This window comes from Xiphophorus couchianus, chromosome 14 (genome assembly GCF_001444195.1).
Source record: "Xiphophorus couchianus chromosome 14, X_couchianus-1.0, whole genome shotgun sequence".
NCBI lineage: Eukaryota > Metazoa > Chordata > Actinopteri > Cyprinodontiformes > Poeciliidae > Xiphophorus > Xiphophorus couchianus.
Window position 1 is genome coordinate 11,433,112 of NC_040241.1, and position 24,879 is coordinate 11,457,990.

Below are 24,879 nucleotides of genomic sequence, written 5' to 3' on the forward strand. Positions count from 1 at the left end.
TATCTCAGAGCTGGAATCTCTGCAGACCCAGGCCATGGAATTAGTTCCTCTTTTCCCAACAAATATTAGCTTCCCCCTTTTTCTGCCCATTGTTCTCGTTTACCGTGTTTATCTGAAGCTATTCACCAAGATGACTAATTAATGTACTCCCTCTCCCCTATTTGTGGTTTTACGAGCAAAACCTGTCAAGCCGCAGCCTTTCAAAACTACCTTGACTGTTTATCCTTCCTGAGACGTGCTGCTTTGGCGTGGGAAATATTTGGATCTGTCAGCAAATATATAAATATATATATTTAGTATTCAACACACCTTTGCTGTTAGAAGAGGAAAACATGTCCTCTGGAACTTTTTGAGAAGGAAAATAAACAGAAGAGTGAGGTGTAAACTCCAAGTGAACTGATGAAAAGTGCACGGGGGACGCGCGAGCTAAGCAGCTTTGTGACGAATCTGACTTTTCTCTTTGCGTGGTTCTCTTCTGTGATCAAATGGTGAAGTGTGAAGCACAAGGAGCTGTCGTTGCCTATTAATGTGAGATGAGGCGGGTCAGCTCTCTAGGTCGATCATGCAAGAAAGATGAAGGTAATCTATGACATACGACGGCACCAATGATTAATTAATGTGCATATCATCAGACCAATGATGCTCGGATAATTTCTCAGCGTGCCGCCGCGTTCACACAGACACTGGTTCATTAAAGAGATAGAATAATCTCCTAATCGCAAGGCCAACGAATGAGGGTCTGTTCTTTACACGAGCTATGCAACAAAATGCCAACCATAAATGGTAATGTGACACTAATTGGACACAAAGCGGACCACAGGAGAAAGTTTAAAGCTTAGGCTTTTGTTGTTCAGGGATTCAATGGTTTTAATTGTGGGCTATATAATTAATTATTCTTTCAGTATAGTAAGGTTATGATGTGCTGCATTTAGGAATGCACACGTGCTGGGCTCATGTCATATACATGTTTTATGTGACATTACAGAATCAAGTTTAGAACAGATATTTCTCTGTTGGCCATCTTTTGATATGTTACCTGAATAAAAAAAAATCAAAGACTTATTAAAGAGAGACCTACTTAGAACCAGTTATTTAAAAGAAATTAGATATGTTGAGAATGGAGTGAGAAATAAAACCTAGGAAAATAGTTCTAATTCCAAACAATATTATATTTTTACACGGTTAAAATACAAAATTTTTAAATATCGTAAATATCGATATTTTAAAATGTCGATATTTTTAAATATTTTAAATATCGACTAAAGTTGGCAAGTAGAGAATAGTAACTCGTCAACTTTTGACACCTTTTCTTCTCTTGCTGTCTGGAGGTAAACTGGACCAAATTTCTCTTTTTGTAGGACTTTTAACACGACCAAAATACTTTTTTATTAAATGCCACAATGAAAGAAATAATATCTCAAAGATGTGTTTATTTAAGGTCTTAGGTATATACATACACACACACACACACACACACACACACACACACACACACACACACATATATATATATATATATATATATATATATATATATATACAGTATATATACAAGTATATGTACATATATTACACATATATAGCATATCCAGTATAAACTATGCAATTCATTTCATTCTATGCATCTATATTTGTATCTACACACAATCTTGACTTATATATATGTTTTCATATTGATCTTCAAGTGAAATAACTACCGTTTCCAACCTTATATACCACTATACTACATATTTAATCTTAAGTGATTTAATACTTTGTGCACATTAACCAACAGTTTGCTACCCACTTGCTTACTTGCTTAATAGTTAAATAAAATGAACTAAATGCATGTGTGCTGTAAATCTTGCCCTTGAGTTACAACACAAGTTTAATAAACAACGTGAAGTCCTCAGAATGACTATAGTTCATAGGCACAAAATAATCTTTAAAAGTCAAACCAGGCATCAGTTTATTGAAGTAGTCGACTCTGCTCTAACACCATTTAAATTACAAAATTTACAACATTTTTCAAAATGTTGTAATTCCCTTTTAAACATTATTCCAAAGGAGCTTGGTCTCATAAAGGCACCAGCAGATGAAATCTAGCTGTCCCTGACAACATGTCTCGCAAAAAAGGTTCATGCAGTGCTTCGAGCAAAAACAAAAAAACAAACAAAAAAAAAAAACACTGCGGGACCTGCCAAAATTAATCATGAAAGCAATTTAGTAATTATATTTTAGCTGCAAAAAACAAAGAGGGCTATTGAAAATCAGATGTGAATGAAAAGAACATTATGAGACTACAGTGGGAACATTTTGTTTCATGTAATGACTTGAAAAGACAAGACTGACACTGACAAGAACAATAAGACATGTTTCTCAATTTTGAATCCTAACTGGTTAAGGTGAATTAATAGCAACTTTAACTGTGGACAGTGTTTTAGATGTTGGTTTTGGATTCTTTTAAAATCTTATGGATGAGTCGCTGTTGCACTTTTGGGGAACTGGTCAGCCAATCACAGGTTCAGAATTTATCATTCTGCAGCCCTTTAAAGAATGATAAATGTCATTGACTTGCTTCTCCTCTAGATGTATTTACTTTTCTTAATATGGGCATAATGTATTGCTTTTTGACATAGCCTACTTGATGTCAGACAGATTCCATTTAAGCAATTTCATTATCCTAAAGGTCACTTAATAATGAGGCACAGCTGTGGCAAGCGAAACTGAACTTCACTTTCCAAAAACTGTGGGTTAGCACCATTTCCAAAATAAGACCAGGTTCATTTCAAAAGCATTTATATGTTAATGAAAAGAAGTAAATCATAATTTGAAAATCATTTTGATACTTGTTCAGGTTATCAAAAACTGAAGAAAGCTGTAAAAGGGGAAATATCTTTTCACACCACTGTAACTTATGCCTAGCTTAGATTTTCAGTGAAATGTCTTTAAAGAAACTATAATACTTCTCTGTTATTATATGGACTCATCTACAAAAAGGTTTTGGTTAAAATACAGCAATGCGATGCTAAAGGATTAATGTGTTTTTACATTTTTCATACTTTTAGGTGTAAACATGTTTTATAAATGAGCCTGAACTGAACTGTACATAATTTTTGATCTCAATATGACTACAGCATTTCATTGCAATGCTGTATGCAATGAAATACAGAATGAATTCCACTAATTTGAATTGTAACTGAATCAAAATTACTGCTTTGTAATTGGAGTCAAATTACTGGTAGACCTCATTTTCTTGTGAAGTGCCTTGAGAGAAAATTTGTTTTTTTCTTTGCTCTAAATAAAAAGTATAATCTTTTTTATGCCATTTGTGTTTTCCTGATTTTCTTGCTTTTCTAAGCCTTTTTCCTAGAACTTAACACATAATTTGATTTGACAAGTCGTATCATACATGCCGTATCATGCACCCTTAATATGATGTAACCTGAATTGCACTATTAGAGTGATATTAATAAGCAAAAAAAATAAAATCTTGCATACCTAGTTCTCCATTTTCTATAACTTCAAAGGTAGTCCACAAGTCATCTGCCTTAAAGGTGTCGTTTCTCATACTCAGTGCAGTTTCTGCGAGCTCGCAAGACCGCATACTTGGAGAGAGCTACCACAAAGCAAAATGGAAAATGAAGAAAAGAATTGTCACAAGGAGAAAATATCATAAAAAAACATGGATTTATGCAAAATAATTCATTGTACATGACAGAGTGAGCCAAAGGTATACCGAGAAAACTGCCACCAAACTTTTCTCTGCAGCTTTTATCTGAACATAAACCCTCTTAAGGATTGCAGCAAACATTAGATCGGGAGTCTGTGACCTTCAACTGCCAGCACCCCACGGAAAACGCAATTACTTGCACAATTTAAGCAGATTTCTTTGATTAGTTTGTTTTTGATTCATTTCAGTGGCAGTAATCCCACCAGGTTAAACCACAGATGTCTCAGCCTTGTTCCATCAACCTCCATTTATTGTTCAACCCACTCTTTCACCCTCAACAACCTCCATCAGCTCTTGCTCTCTGTTACTTCCCCTCCCCTTTACATCAGGGCTTCCACAAAGCAGCGGCCTATGCATAAGACACACACTCTCACCTTTATTAAACAGCATTGCTCCGGCTCACGCTTTTCCAGATACACCTCAAAGATCAAATCCCCTGCTGGGCAGAACTGGAGAGAAAGGATGAGGGAGGGGGAAAAATGCATCAGTCAAGTGATTTGTTGTTTTGTTTACAGAAATTCAGTTCCAACATGGTAAAGCGAAAAACTAGAGAAGAGTGAGAGAAATTGTTAAAAGTAATTGTAGGAGCCAGAGGGGTTCTCTTCAGAGCAGGACACAAAATAAAATGTAGTGTGAATAAAAAGCCAAACTCACTAAAGAAAGAAGAAACAAGAAGGGGAACAGGTCAAAAGCTCCAATCCAAATACAAATCTTCACTCAAGTGTCACATTGAAGCTAACTGAGTTGGAGGAGATTTAGAGGGCACACATGAAAACACGTGTATTCGTTCCCCTGTTTCTGTTACGACAGGAAAAGGTCAAGTGCCATCGTCTATGGCCCTGCGGTCAATAAAAACCCTTGGATCTAAACAAAACCTAAAAAGTCAAATAAATAGAAGAAAAGGTGTTTAAAAATTTGTAGGTTCATGAAAATAAATGGAAGAAAAAAAAATTGGGATGTTCACTGTTGAAGAGGCTAGGGAAACCTTGAACGCTAAAGCTACTACAGCCAGATCCAGCTCAGCGGGAGAATAAAGCATTCAGACATGTGAACAGCAGAAGAATCATGTTTTATAAAAGAGTGGGGGAAAAAAAACTCTGGATGTTTACTTCATGTTAAAATGGTAATAAGAATTTCTAATCCTACATTTCACCATGGTAGTCGTTTCATCACTGCTACATTAATGCTAGTTTATAAAGCTTAGAGAAAAGGAGGCAAATGAAACTGATATATAGTATTTCAGTCAGAGCAGAGACCTGCAACACACAAAATGTGCTCAATAGACAATCCCACAATTTCTCACTGTTATGATTCATTGTCATCTACCATTATTTTGCTTCTTTTACCACAGCAACATATATCAACCATAAAAAGGTCTGTTAATATGGTGGTTTAGGGAGTTCTAATGGTTTTGCATGACCCCATCTATAACTATCTTGGCCACTATCATCTCCCTTTTATTCATTTATTTTTTTTATTATAATCAGGATTTTAACTAATGAGAATTTTACTAGATTTTAATAAATGAAAAGTGGGTGGAAGAAGCTCTCATATATTCTGATTACAATTTAATCTTTTTCAATAACTTGAAATCCTGATTGGTGCTCTCTGCTGTTTTGCAAGAAATCGAACAAATCTGAGTCATGTATCTGACAAGTTTTCAATTCAGTGACCACTATATGTTTCCAAGGAACAAAGATACCTGATCAAAAGAGGTCTGGTTTAAATTTACAAAGATTATTTGCAGACTAAATGTTAAAATGAATCATCTGACTGCACAAGACAACAGTCAATACACGTTCAGGAAACTGAAGGATTATTTTTCATTTTTGAAAGAAAAAAAAAATCAACTCAGATAAAAACTACATTTCTCATACTTCCATATCGAAATTACCACTCAACAGAAGGAGAAGGTTTTATTATACAAATTAAATGTTACTGATGTGGACTTAATTTTTCCAGCTTGAGACTGCCATTGTTAAACAGTAATATGTAATTCATTTGCATAAATGCTGATACGCCTTCCTAATGTGTTGGCTTAAAATTCCCTCAAATTAAATAAATATTTTTAATAAAGTTGTATTCTAGACAATGACTCTGTGTTTCCAAGTTTCTGAGGACTTTGGAAATCTCTCTCTCTCCAGAAAAATGGAGAACTAAGTGAGCATGAAGAGGTTCCTTTTTCCTTAGCTACCTTGAAATTGCAGTTACATTCCCTTTGTCATTTCAATGGGCAGGTGAACCGAGGTCCATTAATGGCTTGAGCTGTCTTATAATAAGAGGGATACGGCCCCTCCTGACTCCTGTGGCCCAAAAATGACTCGAAAATTACAGTCATTTAAACCAATGGAGCAAAAAGCTGTAATTGTGGAAATGTCACATGCGGATATGGAGCCACGTTGTTACGCTCTGTTCTCCTTTTCTCTCCTTCTATTCACTTTTTGTGTGAAGGCTGCAAGATCTCTTTGAGACCGCGGAATCAGTGGCGCTGCGAGTGAAGAAAATTAGACAGAATCCAGGCATTTTTGTAGTTCATTAAAGCCAAGCCCGTGCTGGTTGTGAATGCAGGGTATCGATTTTAGAGTCAGTACAAGCTTAAAAGGCACGACACTGCCTTGCTCCTCATTATATCGCTGATTCACTTACTGCTCACTGTACACTGAGCTGTCCTGTCCTCTAAAGGATGCTCACCATTCCCTTCCATTGATCAGAACCTTCAGGACCTTGCCTGCAGAATACAGAGCTGTGAAAATGTGTTTGCTTCCTTTCAGATTTCTGCTGTTTTTGCTTTTACCACTTCATTACATCAAGTTAATTGTTAAATTAGACCAAGACAATCTGATGAACACAGAAAGAAAATTTTAAGTGATGACGAAAAGAAGAGATCAAAACCTTCCCAACTTGGCCCACTGTAAAAGGAAACTATCCCCTTTGTTAAAACATTGTTTTTTTTAGAGTTACTAGAGTAAAGGGTGCTGTTGTGGGGCACGGGAAAAGCACAACCCACATATTGAGGCCATAATTCTTGTGGCGGTGGTCACAGGTTCGATTCCCGGCCAGGCGACATTTGCCGCATGTCTTCTCCCTCTCTCATTACCCTCTTTCCTATCTAACTACTTTCAAATAAAGGCTACTAGAGCTAACAAAGCCTTAAAAAAAAAGATTTATTAGTCATTAGGGCTAACAGGAAGCAGCGGAGAACTTCATCATGGTTGGCCGGGCTCACAAAATCGCTCCAAAAGTAAATCACTGGCTCATCCAGGAGCTCACAAAAGAACATCTGAAGAACTGCAGCCTCTCTTGGCTTTGTTATCATCAGTGTTCATAATGAAACAGTGAGAAAGAAACACTTCCTTTTGTTTACGATTGAAAGGACATTTGGGAAAATATTCTTAGGACTGGTGGGATACAACTGGAGCCTTTGGAAGCTAGGTGTTTCATTAAATTTGAAATAAAGCTAGAAATAAAACTAATTTTGAGTCAAACATGGCAGTGTTGCCATCGTGTTCTGGGTCTGCTTTGTTGCTTTAGGTCCAACTGATGAAGCCATGAATTTTGCTCTATATCCCGAAAATACAGAAGGAGGTTTTCTAGCGTCAGTTCAGAAATTTGATCTTAAACAGTGCAGCAGGACAACAAACCAATTCACACCAACGGATTCATCTCTGACAAACATAAAAAGAAAATCTAGTGGCCAAGTTAAAGTCTGGTGCTGCTAAAAACCCTTCAATTCATAAAACCGTGGTAAATAAATAATATGGGGGGGAAATACTTATTCCAAAAAGTCTTCCTGTATTGGCTAACTATTTTTCCACCAAAAAATGTAATCAACATTTCAAAGCTATTTCTTGGATTTACTTGAATGAACTTCATAACTAAAATTTGTTTGCAAAATCTTAGACCAACAAGGAAACGATCTGCAACATGGAAAGCAACCTTTCAGTCCAAAAAGGTTGAAGATTTCTAGACGCACTCCCCAGACGGTCTTCCTAATTGGTGGTTCTGCCAGTGATTCAACAAGCACTGCTCTAATATTTCTCTACTGCTACAATAACACTGAATGGAAGATTAGCATGGCATGTCAGCACTTAGCTGGAAGTCCAGCTGAGTTTAAGTACACCCTAACTGAGCAACTCAAAAAAGCTGCAGATGTAACTAAGCAAAGAATAAAAGTTACTTAATGTCTCATTTGGATTTTGCTTATGCTTCTTTTTTTCTAAAAAGAATCTGATTGTGACTTATTGCAACATTTTTGTTGAGAAAATTAACTGGACATGAACTGAAAATCACTTTTCACTTGCTAAGTTGGATCTGAAGTAAAAATACAAGGCAGTGTTAGCATCTGGATGCACCACATTGTACGAGGGAGAGAAAACGGCTGTTGCCCACAATAAGAAATCTGAAGGAGGAACGCTTAAATAAATTAAGTAGGAGTAAGCCAATTATCCAGATTTGTATTTCAGTAGATGCTTTTTTTTATTTCCCAAGATTTTTTTTGCAATACACAGTTTAGTAGGAATCATTCCCGGTACTAGTATGAATTTGGCTTAATAATATATTACAAAAGTGGTTAAATATTTAAAAAACAGTACAGTGTAATCCAAATTAAAGGACATGCCTGGACCAGGTGGGTAAAAATAATTTTAAAAAGAATTCCCACAGGCATGATCTTGCACTTAAAAACTGCTGCAGTTCAGCAATCCAGTCAGTGATGAAGATTCTTTAAAGAAAAACAAACAAGAAGATCGTCTTACTATCCACATCTTTACTCAGGAGCTTGACCATGCAAATCTCTAGATATATAAAATCAGCTTAACGTTGAAGAGATGAAGCAGAAATAACGCATAATTTTATGAGCTTAAAGTGAGTTTCTTATGGCCACAAATGCCACAAATTTGAAATCTGAGGGCCTTACATAAAACCTCAACCTCAATAATGACTCCAATGAAAGATAAATTAAAAAGCTAAAACTGAAACATAATCTTTTATTGTTTTCTGTCCAAAAAAAAAAAAAAAACCCTCACAGCCGAGTAAATCAGTGATTAAAAAAGCCAAGTGAAGTTCCGTTTTATGTGACAGCTTATATAGGCTTCAGACACACTATAAATAAACAGGAAAGCACTGCGAGTCCAACCTTTATAAACCTGTGGGTGGCAAATTACATTTTCATAAACTTTTATCGCATTTTCAGATGAGAGTGGTGAGGAGATGCTGTGCAGCAAAACGGAAAGGATACAAAGAAAAAAAAATTCAGTCTGTGGCTTTGGTCCCGACTAATATTTAATGTAAACATTTTATACTTTTCTAGACACAAAGAAGTTCTACTTTGCTTTCAATGTACATTTAAAATATAAATATACTTATGTAATTTGTGAGAAGTAAAGTTTTTTTTTTGTTCTTAATGTAGTTATGAATATAGAAAGTGTTTTTTATAAAAGAAGAAAGCAAGGTTGAATTAGTGCAACTATGCATAGCATCAGTCTGGGGTCTATTCACACGAAGTCATGCAAGGAAGGAAGGACCGACAGAAGAGGGGAAGGTAAGAAGGAAGGGTTAATGTGTCAGGAGGACCAGAAGGAAGTATACAAGGAGGGAAGGATACATGCAAGGGAGGTAGGAAATGAGATAAAGGGTGGAGGGAATGAAAGAAAGAAACAATGGAAAGAAAGGACCAAAGGAAGTAAGAAAATATACAAGCAAGGAAGGAAAGGAGGGAGGGAAGAAGGGAATGGTGACTCAAGGGAGAATCTGTCCTCATACAAGGAATGAAGAACACAAGGAAGGATACAAAAGAAGAAGGTGGAAGGAAGAACCAAGGGGAAGAAAAGGCAGACATGAGTACATCTTGTCTTGTTTCATGTTTTTCCAGACCTGGAAAATACTGGTCCCTAACACAAGAACTTTTCAAAAGGTGCGGGATCCCTGATTTTAACTTAACACACATATGCTCCCCCCTACCAAGGAAGAAACAAACCCAGCAAGTAATTAAAACTGACAAAGAAAAAGTAAAGTCAGATGATTAATGTAGCATTAAATTAATCCGAGCTTCACTTTAGAATGCTAATTCATCCTTAAAATATGGGCACCAACCTGAAGTCACTTAATGTAGGTGAGACAACTTTTCCATTTCCAGAAATCTCAATTGTTTCAAAGAGGAAGCATACATAAAGATTTTTGTAACCAAAAAAAACTTTCAAATTTTGTAGACTTTTTACTTTAAATAAAGACCTAAACAACCTCTTTAGTTTGTGTTGTTTTTACCTGCAGAAGCTTTCCTCTGAGTAGCCCTCAGGCCCAACATGCTCTACAGAACGGACACGTTGGAGGGAAGATTGTGGGGGCAGAAAGCCTTCATAAACAACTCTTTTCTGATTTCTGCACCAGGGGCACCACGGGATTTAATTTTCCACCAGCTTATCTAAACCAAGAGGTTTTTGTTTTTCCCGTCATTCAGGCATAAAGCACCTGCTGTAAAGGTCAACGAGAACAAAATCCCAGCTTCTGCTCCCTCTGCCTCCCCTGCTCATTTCGGCTAGAAAAAAAAAAAAAAACACAACAGAAAAACGAAGCCTGCGTTTGAGTCCCGTGATGCATGCAGGCAAATCGATGTGCACGCACGCACACACACACACACACACACACACACACACACACACACACACACACACACACAGAAGCGGCTCTTGCAGACACAGAACGCGCGGTTCTATCTGGACTGTGTGGGTCGACTTACTGCTGTGTCCTTCTTTTCATTCCAGCGAGTGATGAAGCTATTCTCTGTCTCCATCTGTTGCACCTGGTCTTCATTGACCTGTTTGAGGCAAAACAGAAAACACATCAGCGTTCACAAGCGGACACAAAACAGCTCCCATTTAAGACACCTGTACTTGCTTGGAGGGAATTTGGATTTTATGTGATAAATCAACAAAGTAGTGTACAATTGTGAAGTGGAAAGAAAATGAGACGTGTTTTGCCAATCGCTTACAGTGAGCTCCGGACTTTGACTGAATCCCCCTTTAACTTTGACACCCCTTAATTAAATCCAGTATGTCTTGTTGTCTGAGTGCAATTGTGTGCCACACTTTTCAGATTTCTTTGTAAAGAAAATGTATAATTTTAAAAAAACATGAATAATTTTTCCTCATCACAGTTATGCACTACAAAGCTTTGGTGAATCACATAGCCCAATTAAATCACTGCGAAATTTGACAAAATGTGGAAAAATACAGGGAGTGCGAGCACTTTTGCAAGGCACAGCAACAAGAAAACAGAGGAGCAGGTGTAACCCAGAGGAAGGTTTAAAATTCTACTAGCAGAAGCAGGTCATTCAGGAAAACCTCCAAAAACTCATTTCTGAAGTAAAAGTTGGCTGGAAATGTTTGATACCGCTCAGCTCCAACTGAATAGTCTGCTTTCATAAAGATCTGTTGGAGGAAATTACATTTCTTTTTCCAACTTTTTTTTTTTTTTCTTAAACTTCATTATCATTTTCAAAGAACAATTCGATTTGTTAGAGTCATAGAAATGGTGGAGAAGATGGCGGGAGGGGAGGAGACGGGATGGGGGGGACTCTCAAACTCGTCGTGTGTGTTTGGGGCTGATAATAAGAGTCTGTCGACGACATCCGGCACAAACCCGAGGCTTAATTACTGAGACGTCTCCTCTCTTTTTATGTCACATCGAGTGCATTCACTCTAAGCTTAATGGCTATTTGTCATGCGAACGATGGCGTCTCGAACCGATTTGGAGCGAATGCTTCTCCTGTAACATCTAAACAAGAGAAAGATTGGGAAGCTCCACATGGGAATTAGCAGCTGCTCTGTGCCGCTTATCCCGTAAGCCATGTTAGCTCTGCAAGGGTAAGCGTGATCCTGTGCCCCCTCTCTCACTCATCTACACATCAGCAAAAAGTCATGAGAGTCCTGGAAATGTGGCAGTAACAGTTCTGCTCCCCAGATGGTTCGAGTGTAAATAAAGTCATAACTGCAGTTCGGTTTGGATTTGCAATATGGTCTTATTTAGATATTTGATTTATCTCTGTTTCTGTTGTCAGGACAAACTCTGGTCTGATACATCCGGCTGAGTGTGCTTCATGCTTTGTAAAGTTTCTATTTGCTTTCATTTAAAAACAGAACGGCAACTTATATTATCACAGATGCTAAATTGCTGCATACCATTTCACTGATTACTCATACTGCAGCTGCAATAGCATCATCTGCATTTTTTATTTGAAAATATTTACATTTAGCTGCAGGCATGCATTTAAACATGAGTGCCAGATTATGTTATCAAGCAAGTAAGTAAAGTTCAAATCATGATTTTATTTATGAGGGGGAAAAAAGTTATCAAAATAATTGTGGTCCCATGTGAACTGAGATATGTTTGAGTTGAACTGACAGACCTGCGGAGTCAAGAAATCCCTCAAATAGAACCTGCAATCCACACATCGGAGCAAACAAAAAGTAAAGTTATCAACATATGTTCATAAGGCTGCAAAGTCTTTTGAAAGGATCCAGCAAGGTACAACGAGAGTGGTGACCTGTGGAAGTTATTCCAAGAGCCCATCAACGATTCAAACAGGAAGTCAGAAAATAACCTAAAATGGCATGTAAAGCACTGTACGCCTCACTTGCCTCAGTGAAGGTCAGTGTTCATAATTCAACAAGAAAAGAGGTCAGCAGGGACGTGAATCCTTGGAAGAGTTTCAAGGGATAAAACACAACTAACCAAAAAGAACATAAACACCTCTCTTACATCATATCCTGATGATTCCAAAGCTTTTGGGAAATGTTCTGTGAAAGTTTGAAAGCTGTTTTAGTTTGTGTAAAAACAAACAACGTTTCATAAATAGAATATGACACAGACATATTCTATGTCTATGGTGGTGGCAGTGTGATGGTTTGGGGCTGATTTGCTACTTTGGGACCTTCACGTCTCGCTTTAATTGATGGAATCATGAATTCTGGTCCTTAACAGGAGCGGGAGAATCTTGCGCACTTTCCCTTAACTTGGGCAACATCAGCAGATCCACCAGACAAGCTTTCACCAAACACAAAGTTAATCTTTTTCATTAGCCATCTCAGTGCCTAGACATAAACCATAGAAAAGAGACATTAAAAAGAAAAAAAACATGATGATCGAAGAAATTTTGAAATCTCTTCAAAATCTCTCAAACCTTTGTGAAATGTTGCAGATGACCAAGATTTCTCCTGTTGCCAAAAGAAAATAGGTCTGTAACAGTGCTGTTATCACTCTTTTTGTTAAAGTTAGGTATTTGTGAAATAACTAGCTTCAAACATGTTGAACATGTAGAGAGTAGGAATGAACTGCCCATTGCACAATAATCTTTTGAGGTAGATTTTATTATGTGGATTTTGGTCCAGTTGACCTGTTTCTGTTTTCTCTTCCCTGATTTTCTTTTTTATGATAGTTGTTTTTAGTTTTGGAGATGTAGTGTGTGGAGAATAAACCTGGCATACATAAGGCACAATGCAAAATAACAGCTAAGACAGTGGATTTTTTTTAACAACTTATGCAACGTGTTTATGCAAGGAGAAGACGGATGTTACCTAACTTCGCAGGCGGAAAACCCGTATCAAGTGAGCGAGTAAAACTTAGCTTTCTTGAAGCTTTGGTGAAGTTTTTTTTTATGCCCATCAATTGTTTAAAATTGCACACAAATTGAATTAAACACCAAAGCGTTTTTGTCTTACACTAAAAAGCGTAACGTAGTTGCTGATTAGGTCACGAATCACACTCATTTCCTGCGGAGTCTGTCCTTGCGTCTGGAACAGGCAGGAGGAGAAAACGGCGGACAGTTTTTCACTCGGCATTCCGTTGAGGTGGGAGCACTGCTGAATCCTGTACAACAACAAAAAAAAAGCAAAAGTGCTTAGAAAAAAGAAAAGAACCCAAAACCCTGAAGGTAAGCAAACGACCACAGAGAGCCGAGCACCAGCAGCTTACATCTTTACAGCGCACTCGGAATTGAATAAAATGCAAGGCTCTGGGCCAAACTCAGCACCGGGCCAATTAGGCATTCTTGAATCGGTACATATAATTAACAGCTGAGTGACAACAAACCGGTGCAGGTATCTGAGGGAGAGGTGTGTGATGTGAGCATCAGTGAATAAGACACGATGACAGCAGAGTGCTCATGTCTTAATCCAATTAGAGGTGGAAGAACCTAACAGCATTGTGCTGTGATGCTACAGCGGGACAAGATCCAGAGAGGAAAGCTGGCTCTCTTAAATTTTGCATCCAGTGTTCGGATGCACAGTTCATTTAACACTAATTGCTATTGTCTTATTTTATACCAACCTACTGTTTATCATCAGTAAGCTGAATAATAAAGCTAAATGTTTTGTATATTCAGGCGATGAGCTGAATGAGAACGGAAATATCAGAAATTCATGGAATAAGCTGAGAGGAATAACTTCTAAGGTTAAAAAAAAAACAATTCCCACTGAGCTATAAACAGAGCCACTCGTACTGAGGAGTTCTGCAATTTGTTTGCTAATTGCCTGCGTTTTCAATAATGTGCCGCACAATCTGTTTGAGACGGAAAATATGGGCAAACGGTACAAACAATAAGGAATTTATTCAGCGTTTTCAACCCAAGGACAGTTTTTTCAGTGATAAGCAGCCTTTTCTAATTAAGCTTGCATTTTGAAGAACCTGCCAGCATTCCCATTGTACAGTATTTATGACAAAGTCTTGGAAACTAAGCAAGACTTATGAACGGGGAACATATAATAAAATGTTATATTATACAAAGTAGAGCAGTTTTTTTGCAGAAAATAAGGGACAATAGATGAATTAGAAGTGGACAAATGGCAAATCGAGAGCTATTTGGATGCAACGGCTCAAATTTCTTTTGCATCTTAAGAGAAATCCAGATCACTTTTCCCAGGACAAATTAAAGGGTGTTTTTTGTTGTTTTGTTTGGTATTTTGTTTTTTTTTCTTTTTTCACTGTGGACCAGCTATATTAAAAACCAGCTGGAACATGCATGTTTTCTGCAGAGTTCAGGAGAGGAGCTTGGTGGTGAAACAAAAACACGATCCACTTCCAATTACAGGTGACGAGGACTGAGATGCCTGACTGTGACCAAAACTGTGAGTTTGAGTGAACATACCTGTACAGGTGCTGAAGCAAGGCATGAAGAGTCGACCTGTAGATTTTTGGCAAGCTCTCTATGAAAGTTGAATACTTCTTCACTCTCTGCTTCTCCTCCGCCTCATCTGCGAAACCGCACAAAAACACAGTAGTTATTGCAATAATTTTGTCCCATTAAGGATACACTTGTATTGAGATGATGAGATGAGATGATTAAACAACATCTCCAATGAAGGTTTTAGAGCCAGATGAGACAAAGATTGACCTATTTACTCTCAATGTAAGGACAAATGTTTGGAGGAGTCAAAGTAATGGCATTGAGACTAAAAACAGGGGCACCAAGCACGGTGGTGGCAGCATCCTGCTGAGCGGCTGTTGAGCTCTCAGTGGTAGCGGTGCATTGCACAAATTGGAGTGAATAATGAGGAAGACTACCTAAAAAGTCCTCCACTTTATCTCATTTTAACAGCTGGATGGATGGAACATGGGCACAACTGGGCAGCCCAAATGGTAAATTGACTAAATATGTGTAGCACCTTTCTAGTCATACCAAACACTCAAACTGCTTTTAAACCAGCGCCATGTTCACATTCATACATTGAATTGGGCACCCCGACGAGACAGGAGGAAGCTGGAAAAACCACCACAGCTTTCAGCTTGCAAGATGACTACTCTCCCCACTGAGACACAGGATAGTGGTGTCAAACACATCTCACACAGGTGTGGATGTGACCCCTGTAAAAATGCGGTTTTGAGAAAATCTTTGATAAATTCAGATTTTTGCACCTATTTGTTGTTGGTGTTTCTATGACTCCACAATGGAAAAAGGACATTTTGACTAAATTTGTTTGCATTTGTTCATAACTACACACTAAAGAAGCTGCAATATAGAATCTTTTTTTAAGACAGCCGTTTGTTTCTTTTCTGTCTTAGACTCTCTTCCTTCTGTAGCAGTCACCTCACTTACCCAGAGCTGACACCCAGTATGGATAGAGCTCCTTGGTCAAAAGTGCGTCCTCCAACTGGGATAGGAAGCGCTTCAGGGTGTCTGTTACATCTTCCAGCTGATGTTCCTTGTTCCTCAGCTTCACATTGCGGGCATCACGAGTGAACTCCTCCAGGAGGAGAGACACCCGGGCAGGATCCCCCGGAGACTGGTAGATCCCCTCCTGGCACAAACCTGCATCAAGAATGTGGTTATTTATTAAGAATCTAGCAGAGAACATATTTTTTCCTTTCTTGAAAGGAGCTGGATTGTAAAACTGTAGGATAAAAGTATTGCTGTAAGATACTGTATCTTGGCAATATATCTTACATCAGTTTTACAGCAGCACTTCCAAAGTGGCAATCTGTATAAAATGTAGGTTTTGGTAACTGGTTTGCAAAAATATCGACACCCTTGAGCTTTTATATATTTTGTTACAAATTCCAGAGAAACCTTCAATCACAGCTATCATTGTACTGTATGCTACTTAACCTGTTCAGTTTAACACAACTTTTTCTAAGTTGATATGCGTGTTGCATGAGCACTTGGGCCATTTGAGATGGGTTACTCTTTTCTAAATGAGGTAGAAACTATTGAGATGGAAGAAAAGTGTCAAAAGTGCATGAGCGTTCAATGGCATGCTAAAATCACAATGTCATATAGTGGCCTGGCATGACAACTACAGCTGACTCAAGGTGCCTTGGCGGTCTCATCTAAACGTTGAACGTTTTCCCCAATCAACATTCGATACTACAGAGAGTGTCCAGGCAGCGGCCTCTTCTAAGGATAGCCTTAGATTATATGAATAGTCTTGTCATAAGATAGGTCAGCTGTTCTCGCACAGACACTCTCACAGAGTCATAAAGCAGCAGGGGATGGGTCCTTAATGCTCGAGACTGATCTTTTTGTTACCTTCCCGACCCAGAGCTCATCAGGATCAAAGCTGTCCGCTTTAGCATCAAAGAGAACCCCCTTTTCTTAACAAAGGGTAAATGGCAAGACTATCTCTGCTTTAGTACCACAAAACCTTTGGTGCATAGCAATCCACAACTTCACACCTATAGTTCAATCAACCCTTTCATTCCTTTTTTGGGAAACAACAAGAAACTATGACAAGACAACCTACTGTCACAAGCTCTACTGACCAGAAACTATAAAATTAACTGAATTAACTGTTAGCTACAGCAACTCTTTTGACTGTATTGTTGTTCTCATTTAATAAGGTTTTATTAAATGCATTACTTCTTCTCATTCAGACTTTTCAAAGTACTTTTTCTAAGACAAGACTGAAATCATATTGAGGCAACAATTGTTGTCCACAAATGCTCTCTATCTAATTTTACTTAGTTTGAGCTAATTTGCAAAGCAGAATAGGCAAATATTTTAGGGAACCAAATACAAATGCACATACACTTTTCCAATTTTTACTTGGAAGAAAAATCAATGTATCCGTCTCCGTCCACTCCACAACTGGGTGCCAATTTATTTCATTCTATTTTCTAAAATCCCAAGAAAACAAATTAAAGCTCGTGGTTGTAACATGACAAAACGAGAAAATGCTGTAAGGGTGATCAACGCCTTTGCATGGAACTGTATCTTTTGTTGGGAGCAGTCCCACAGCAAGAGCATGGTGAAAAGTGGACTGCCTTTTTGACATTTATAAAAATACTGTGAAAGCGAGGTAGGATAATGTCACCACATTGTGCCAGACAACATTAAAAAGCATGAAAATCTCATCTCCGTTGGATGAATAAGCTCCTCAAGGGGGAAAAAACTGAACATTAGTCATACAGAACTCACTTTTCCAGACTCGAGGCTCTGCAGGTAAATATGCGGCAACTCACCGTACTGAGTGACAAAAGCAATGCAGCTGTCGACTATAATAGGGACGCCGTTTTTGGTCAGTTGCTGGTCACCGAGCGCTCTGCCGTCTGTGCCGGCAGCCAGCGTGATTGCAGAGTGCCACAGAGAAAAGTCCATCCTGCTGAACCCGTGGATGTAAATTGTCCTGCTGAAAAGATGATAATATCAGCTAAAAGCCTGAGTGAAGATCACCCGAGGTGCACACGTTTGGAAAAACACTTCTGAATCATTTAACAAACAACTGCCGAGATTAAAAGAATACAAAAGCGCTTCTACGTCTTCCCATGAGGTTTGATGAAATACACACAAACAAACAGCAATTAGTGGCATCAGCACAAAGTCTTGTTGCATTATTTTAAAAAAGGAGTCGGAAATTCTCAGCCGCATTGTGCTACTATCTCAGTCCTTGTCTCCTTATCTCAGGCATAGCTTTAATTACCACAGATGGCTACAGAAGGTGAAGTGGATTTGGACTAACAAGACAAAAAAAAATGAACTCAAAGGTAACAACACTGACTAATGAATATACTTTTGGTGAAAGGAAAAACATAACACTAATTTATATTGTTTTTTTTTGTCAAAGACAAACCTTCCGCTTTCCACCATCAGTAGAACTTGGATCTTGTCTTCGCCCTCGATATGTGTGGAGACAGCTGAGGAAAGAAAGGGTTTGTAGGGGACAGTTTAGGTTTGCCATTTGAAATTGTACGATCTCAATTTGGCTAGATTTTAAAGATGATGCATGAAGTGTCTATTAAGGAATTTTTTGATAAATTTATACATTAAGTCAGTCACAAAAATAGCATTACTTGATATGCACAACAAATCCTAACCATGAATCAAGAAGAAACTGGGATATTTCAATTGCATTTCGTACTGTTCAAGTACTTTAAAATTGTAAAAGTTCTGAAATACGTTAACACTGAACCAAATGTAGATATTGTGTTTATTGAAAGGCAAGCAGAAAAAATATTTCATAACATGAAGCTGTACTGATGTAAACAGAAGAGCATTACACACAGTCGACTGTAGCAAAAGTGGTGGATTGAGATTCAAGCAGAAATCACAAGGCAGCAGGAAATAAGAATAGAACACTTATATTTAAATAAAATGTAAAAAGCAATAGTCTCAATTTTACAACGTTAATTTGTAAATTCACAGATGATGGTAAATATTACATAAGGAGATAGCATGGAAGATAAATAAATAAATTAACTAATTAATTAAAGAATGTGATCATTTAAACATGTCAAACAACCTAAGGCATTTGGGACTTCATCTAATCCTTTTTTTTCCAAGTTTTTTGTTGCAATGCAATATGTAGTTCTCCATTCTGATAAAGGTCTCATAGAATAATATTTAACTTAGCATTTTTTGAGGTTGCAACTCTCAAAAGGGAGTAAACAATGCTAATGTTAAGGTGAAATATGTAACATTTCATCTGACCAATTTCTGTACTGTTTTTTTTTAAACTTCTGAAAAGACATCTGACCAGACTTTAAAGCATAGTGAAGACAGGTAGTAAGCAAATACGACTTGTATTAAAAGTCATGCTCTGAGACAACTATTGATCCAATCTCTGGTATCACATCTTGTTGGTAAGATTACATATTAGAGTAAAGAAAGGAAAAAAAGTAAAATGAAATTGATCATTCAGTTTATCACATATTTTATAAGACTTGCCTTTCTTCATGTCAGATTGTGTAGTCAAGTCACATCATTACAACAGTGTCAATCGTACAACCTTGCTGATTAGAAGAAAAAAAATGTGTGACTAGACATAATAGCTTTGGGAATAGAAAAGGATTGTTAAACAGCAATTTAGTCTTCTTTTAACAGAAACAGAAATAACTTTAAATGTTTAGATCAGATATGAAATGTTTAGAATGACTTGGATGAGTGAGATCCATTACTATACAATCAATAAAATATTTGGAAGGTTGGACAAAAATTGGAAATCTATTTTCATGTGTGATACATCCATCATCTGAATCCCAATGATGTATTTGATCAATCATGTATGTAGGGTCCAGGCCCACACATATCTATAGATGACTTGGATGGTACTGGTATGTGTGCTAAAAATTAAAGAGCATGTAGAGTGAATTGATTGGACGAATTTTATTTATCCAAAGTCCAACAGTTTTTGAAATACTGCTTTAGTAGTAAGGAAGTAAGTGTGAGATATCAGTGTGAGATTGCACCTTGTGCTTCAGAGCAGAGGTCTGACAATGACTTGCTATGAAAATGACTCTATTTTACCCGAACATCCCAATAAGTAAACATGATATCTTTTAGATCTTTGAGCACGGATCAGACTTTTCAAAATTTCAAAGTAAAAGCAGGTTGCAGATTTCTTGTCATCTCACTGTGAGAAAGGTGGTAAGGGAGGTAAATGGAAAAAAATGTCAACAGCTCACAGTTAGATAACTGCATAGCAGAGGAACATCTCGGGGTCATCAAGGTTCCTTGACAACCAATAATCACATTCTAACAACAGGCCAATTTGCAGTCTGAGGATATTGTGAGAAAATGCCCATCTTGTCTTCCCTCACAAATGCAAACATGTGGAGGGGAACCGGAATTGAGTGCTCTGGTCGGAGACTAAAGGACAACGCACATCAGCAGTGCGACGTAATAGAACATCTTTTCACAAACATCAAATCACACTTTTAACACACAATGGAAACATCAGAACAAATCTGTGGATTTTTGCTAGATGCTGTTCTCCATTTATGCAATCAGGTGCTGTAGCCAACATGAATTATTTATTACACTAAACTAAATTTTGTATGTCATAAAATGTTCCCTTGGTGAATTCTTACACAACTTCAAATTATTAAGTTATGCATTCCTTCTTAATACATTCAGTTTAAGAATATTTTTATCAGAAAAGGTAGTCTTGGTAAAAATCAATCACAATCCCAACTTCAAAAACTGAATATTTCCAGCAAAAACTGCAGTACATTACTAGAAAAATTGCCAGAGCAGAACAGAAGAAGAGCGTAGTGTTATTTGTGTTTCTAATCATGTTTAGTTAGTAACGTTTACTGTCGATAACAGTGGTGCCGGTCGTTTTCCAGACACCGCTGGTGTGCTCATTTCATTGAAACAAATGAAATGTGGAAAAGCACCAGATGCCCACAGTTAAGCATGAAGGATCTGTGATGGTGTGGGTCTGAATAAATCAACATATTAAACAGTGGGTTTCTCACTGTAGAAGTATGCTACAACGCTAAATATTTCACAACTGAGTTGCCAACAAATGTGCCAACTTTTGCAAAAGCTGTAGCTGAGCAATGCTAACAAGACAGATATTTTAATTGAAATAAATGTCTAGACTTCAACTAAGCACCTTTTGAGCACTTGTGGGATTCCTTGAAGAATGATGCAGTGAACCGCTGCTTTCGTTTGAATCCACAGCAGCTCCTGAATAGCAGAAATCTGCCAATACTCGAGAACTCCTCTAATATAATTTATAACTGTCTATTTTAATAGCTTAAACACCAAATATAATTTAATATACATTATTATGCACAATGGAGACTGACATAGCACTACCGCAGAAGGAAGTATCTACCACTCTTGGGGGTTAAGCCAATCAGAATCAAGGAAACTAAATGGCGGTGTTTTCCAAATGTCAGGCAACAGTGTATCAAATAGCATTAGAGTGTTGCTATTCTTTGGAATATTTTAAACATGCTGTACGAATAAATCTGTCACTGTATTGTTACAAATGGAAGCATTTATATTTACTTCCAGTTGTTGTGGGTTACCAGTGTAATTGGGATTTTGTAAAAAAAAGAAAAAAGAAAAAGAAATAAACAAATAAGTAATGAAGACATAGAGAAATGAAAGGCAGCTGGTAAATGCAGAGAAAAACATAAATGATGTCTTAAACTTATAGATTTTCTTTATTGTAATGGAAAATATGACTACTTCCAAAATACCACCTTCACAATGATGGTAGATTAAAACATAAGTGGGAAGTAGGGCACAAAGAAAATTGTTATTTATACACAAGTGTCACAACAACAAAAAAAAGAAGGTCTGAATGCAAATAGATTGCCTTGTTGGTGGTATTGAACGCATCAGTAAAACAGACAGAGTTACTGACATTCTTCATCGCCACAATCAGTCTTTTGAAATCGGAATAAGGGAGCGAGATACAGAGGAACTGAGCTGAGAGACTCTGAAACGCAGCCATAATCTCTTCGGGGGCTTCAAACAGCTGCTTGGATCATGGCAACAATCACACACAACAGAGAAAGAACAAAAAATAAGGAGACGAGGCTGCTCAAATCTCCTAGCAACAACATCTGGCACTTTCATCACTCTCAAGCACTGATTGTGCTCCAGTAGTGGATAGAAGGATGAAAAATACAGAATAGAAGACACAGGACTTCATCTTAGCAAACCGCCGATTTTATGAGACGCATTGCTGCCTTAATAACTACCTTTATTCTGTAATTACCTTTAAGAATATAAGCTTTCGCACACGTGGGTGGATTTATATGAGTTCTGTATTTTCATAGCCTAAATTCATTTGGAGCACATCATACAAAAACATTAAAAAAAACAACATAAAATCCAACACATGCAGTGAAGATATGCAGAAGCATATATTTTAATTTGATTGCAAGAAAGGAGACTGTCTAACTTTGATTGACAAGTCTGGCCAGTTGATGTTGATCCAGAAACGGGGATAGAAATACAATTAATCCCATAAAGTGTTTTTTTTTTTTTCTTTCTTTTTGTAATTTTCTCTGGCACATTTTCAAGGGTGCCGCATTTTATTTCTATCCAAATAAGAAGAAAGTAAAGCCAAGAACTTAAAAGATTGACTTGAGAGAGGTTTATTAGGCGCGCTATCAGGTAAAATGCAAAACATTTGTCATAGCCGTATCGAACAAACATACAGAAATCCTCATTCATCCAACTACAAGCTCAGTGGCAATGGGATTGTTTCTTAATCTGTTTGTGTGATAAGTCTGCGGCCTTGTTTTCACCAAAGGATCTATTTTATGGTTGTTCTTTTTTTACCAAATTCTAAATGTTCAAAGCAGTTATGTTTTTTCAAAGCTTTCTTACTGTGGGAACAAATGCTTCTGGTCAGCAGATGTTTTTCTATGTCGGAAAACAAAGAATGGATTTAACTGGACTTATGAGCATACAGCAGCGTTTTGTTCAAAAATCGCTGAGTCTGGTATGATTTTTTTTTTTTTTACATAATTAGATTGCAAAAGAGATAAACATCTTTTTTGTAAACACTAGTGACGTCTGAGTAAATATTAAAATTCATCTCATATTTTCTGAGAGATAATTTGTTTGTGTGTTATAATTCTCACTGTGGATCAGTGGAGACCCAAGCCAAATGAATGTCTTTGTAAATTTTACCAGTCGTTAATGTTTTAGCCTGCGCCGTGCTGTCAGATGGGTTATTTCCAAGTCATTTTTTGATTCCACATGTCAGTTTGGTATCAGGACTAAGTGTGACTGGTGAAAATTATCTAAACTTTCAAAAAAGATGTGAAAAACAAGTCCTAATTTAACAGACGGAGGGACTGCTTTTTCAAATAGGTGCAGATTGGCTGTAACGTTTCCCTCCTAATACATTAAATCATAATTTCTCTGCTGGTTTTTGCATTTGGTCAGGTAATTTGTGTCCTGTGTTAAAAAAATAATTTGATGATCTGAAACTTTTAGCTATGTTACGGGAGACAAATTTGTTTTCACTACTTTCTACATATAATAAACTAGCTGGACTTTTGCAAGAAAACACTGGAATTTGACTACAGAACATGCAAGATTGCAATCTTCTGCCAAGATCTATCTTCATTTAGCAGAACAGTTGGACAAAGCGCATTTTAAAATTTTGGCTTTCGTATGCAAGACATAACCAGAGAGACTTTTACAGCTAAATGTTCTTACCGTATTTAAAACCTTTCCTTTTGTAATGCACTGTGACATATGATGATTATCCAGCTAGAGCTATCTTTTTTCTCCTTATTTATCTTCTGGTTACTCGCTAAACAGATCTTGACACAAGACACTCTGCTTCAATCTAAAGCCCAGCAGACTCTAGGAAAGAGACTTCCAGCTATTCTTAACCTTTAAAACAACAACAACAACAACAAAACATCACTAAAGATTAAAATAAGCTGAAGTAAGTATGAAAATTTCCTAAGTATTGGATAAAGTCAAAATTTAAATTAATTAAAACCATGTAAATAAAAGATCAAGGTTCTTTTTTTTAGGTTAGAGGTCGGACAGGAAAACATTTCATATTACAGCTGACAAAATTGATGATATGTGAAACAGCCAAATACAGCATACCTATGAATCAGAGTGCATGTAAAACAACTGAAGGATGTTGGAGTGAAGCATGTAGGAACTATTTTTTGACTTTAATTGAAAAGTGAGTTTATTTAATCCCTCAGTGTTACACAGGGGCACCTTTCATGTCGCTACAGAGAAAATAACAGTTAATCCCGTGTCACAGACCACGAATCCTGAGGAGATCTTTTCTTTTCAGCGCTGCAAAACCCAACATACAACCCTGACAAAACATGGGTCCCCTTCTGGCTGCAGGGGCTCTCCGGCTGTGACAAATATGGTTTGTGAAAGCTAGGAATAAAAATGAACACTGCTGCAGTTCTTTATCCCGCCCCAGGTGAGAAGATGGGGCGGCACTTTGCGTGATTTCATCCACGCTGAGCTGTAAGTAGATTAAAAAGATCTATTGATTCTCCCCTCCTTCTGTTCGTGCGTCATGCTGGTGCAATCAATTGAAATGTTTCAAAATCTTCATCATCTGCCAAAGCTTGTGTGAACTTTGGAGCCTTCCATGCTGATGAGTAGAAATAACTCATGTTCAGCGGTAATTCGGACAAACAGCAAAGATAAAACCAGCACATGTTTGCACAATTCCTTCTAAAAAGATGCTGCTGCTAAAGAAACTCAAGCAGGAAAATCACTTTGACAGATGCTTTTTTGTAAGTGCATCACATATGTGCCTTTACTTGGTTCTTTCAAACAGAGGATTTTCTTTTTGCTTTCTTGATGTTGATATGCTTTTATTACGCAGGGGCAATTGTTACATGCCGCAATTTAATTTCAATTGGTGCTAGCTCAACTTCAGAATAGATTTGTGCAGTGTAGATTTGCACAGCAGTGATAAGTACCGTACATTGACGTCAAT

The 24,879-nt window shown here is 37.4% G+C and overlaps 1 protein-coding gene across 3 annotated transcripts in view; it reads right to left on the minus strand.

Annotated features, from left to right (window-relative positions):
• arap2 (ArfGAP with RhoGAP domain, ankyrin repeat and PH domain 2) overlaps nt 1-24,879 on the minus strand; it is a 134,637-nt gene that overhangs the window by 14,289 nt on the left and 95,469 nt on the right. For 2 of the 3 annotated variants that reach the window (XM_028038910.1, XM_028038909.1), the window contains exons 19-26: nt 18,268-18,331; nt 17,660-17,826; nt 15,798-16,010; nt 14,850-14,955; nt 13,426-13,573; nt 10,446-10,523; nt 4,087-4,161; nt 3,481-3,598 (exon numbers count right to left, since the gene is read on the minus strand). In XM_028038910.1, coding sequence (XP_027894711.1) covers nt 3,481-3,598; nt 4,087-4,161; nt 10,446-10,523; nt 13,426-13,573; nt 14,850-14,955; nt 15,798-16,010; nt 17,660-17,826; nt 18,268-18,331 — 969 coding nt within the window. The remainder of the gene's footprint in view (nt 1-3,480; nt 3,599-4,086; nt 4,162-10,445; nt 10,524-13,425; nt 13,574-14,849; nt 14,956-15,797; nt 16,011-17,659; nt 17,827-18,267; nt 18,332-24,879) is intronic. The other variant, XM_028038911.1, reaches the window with a different exon arrangement.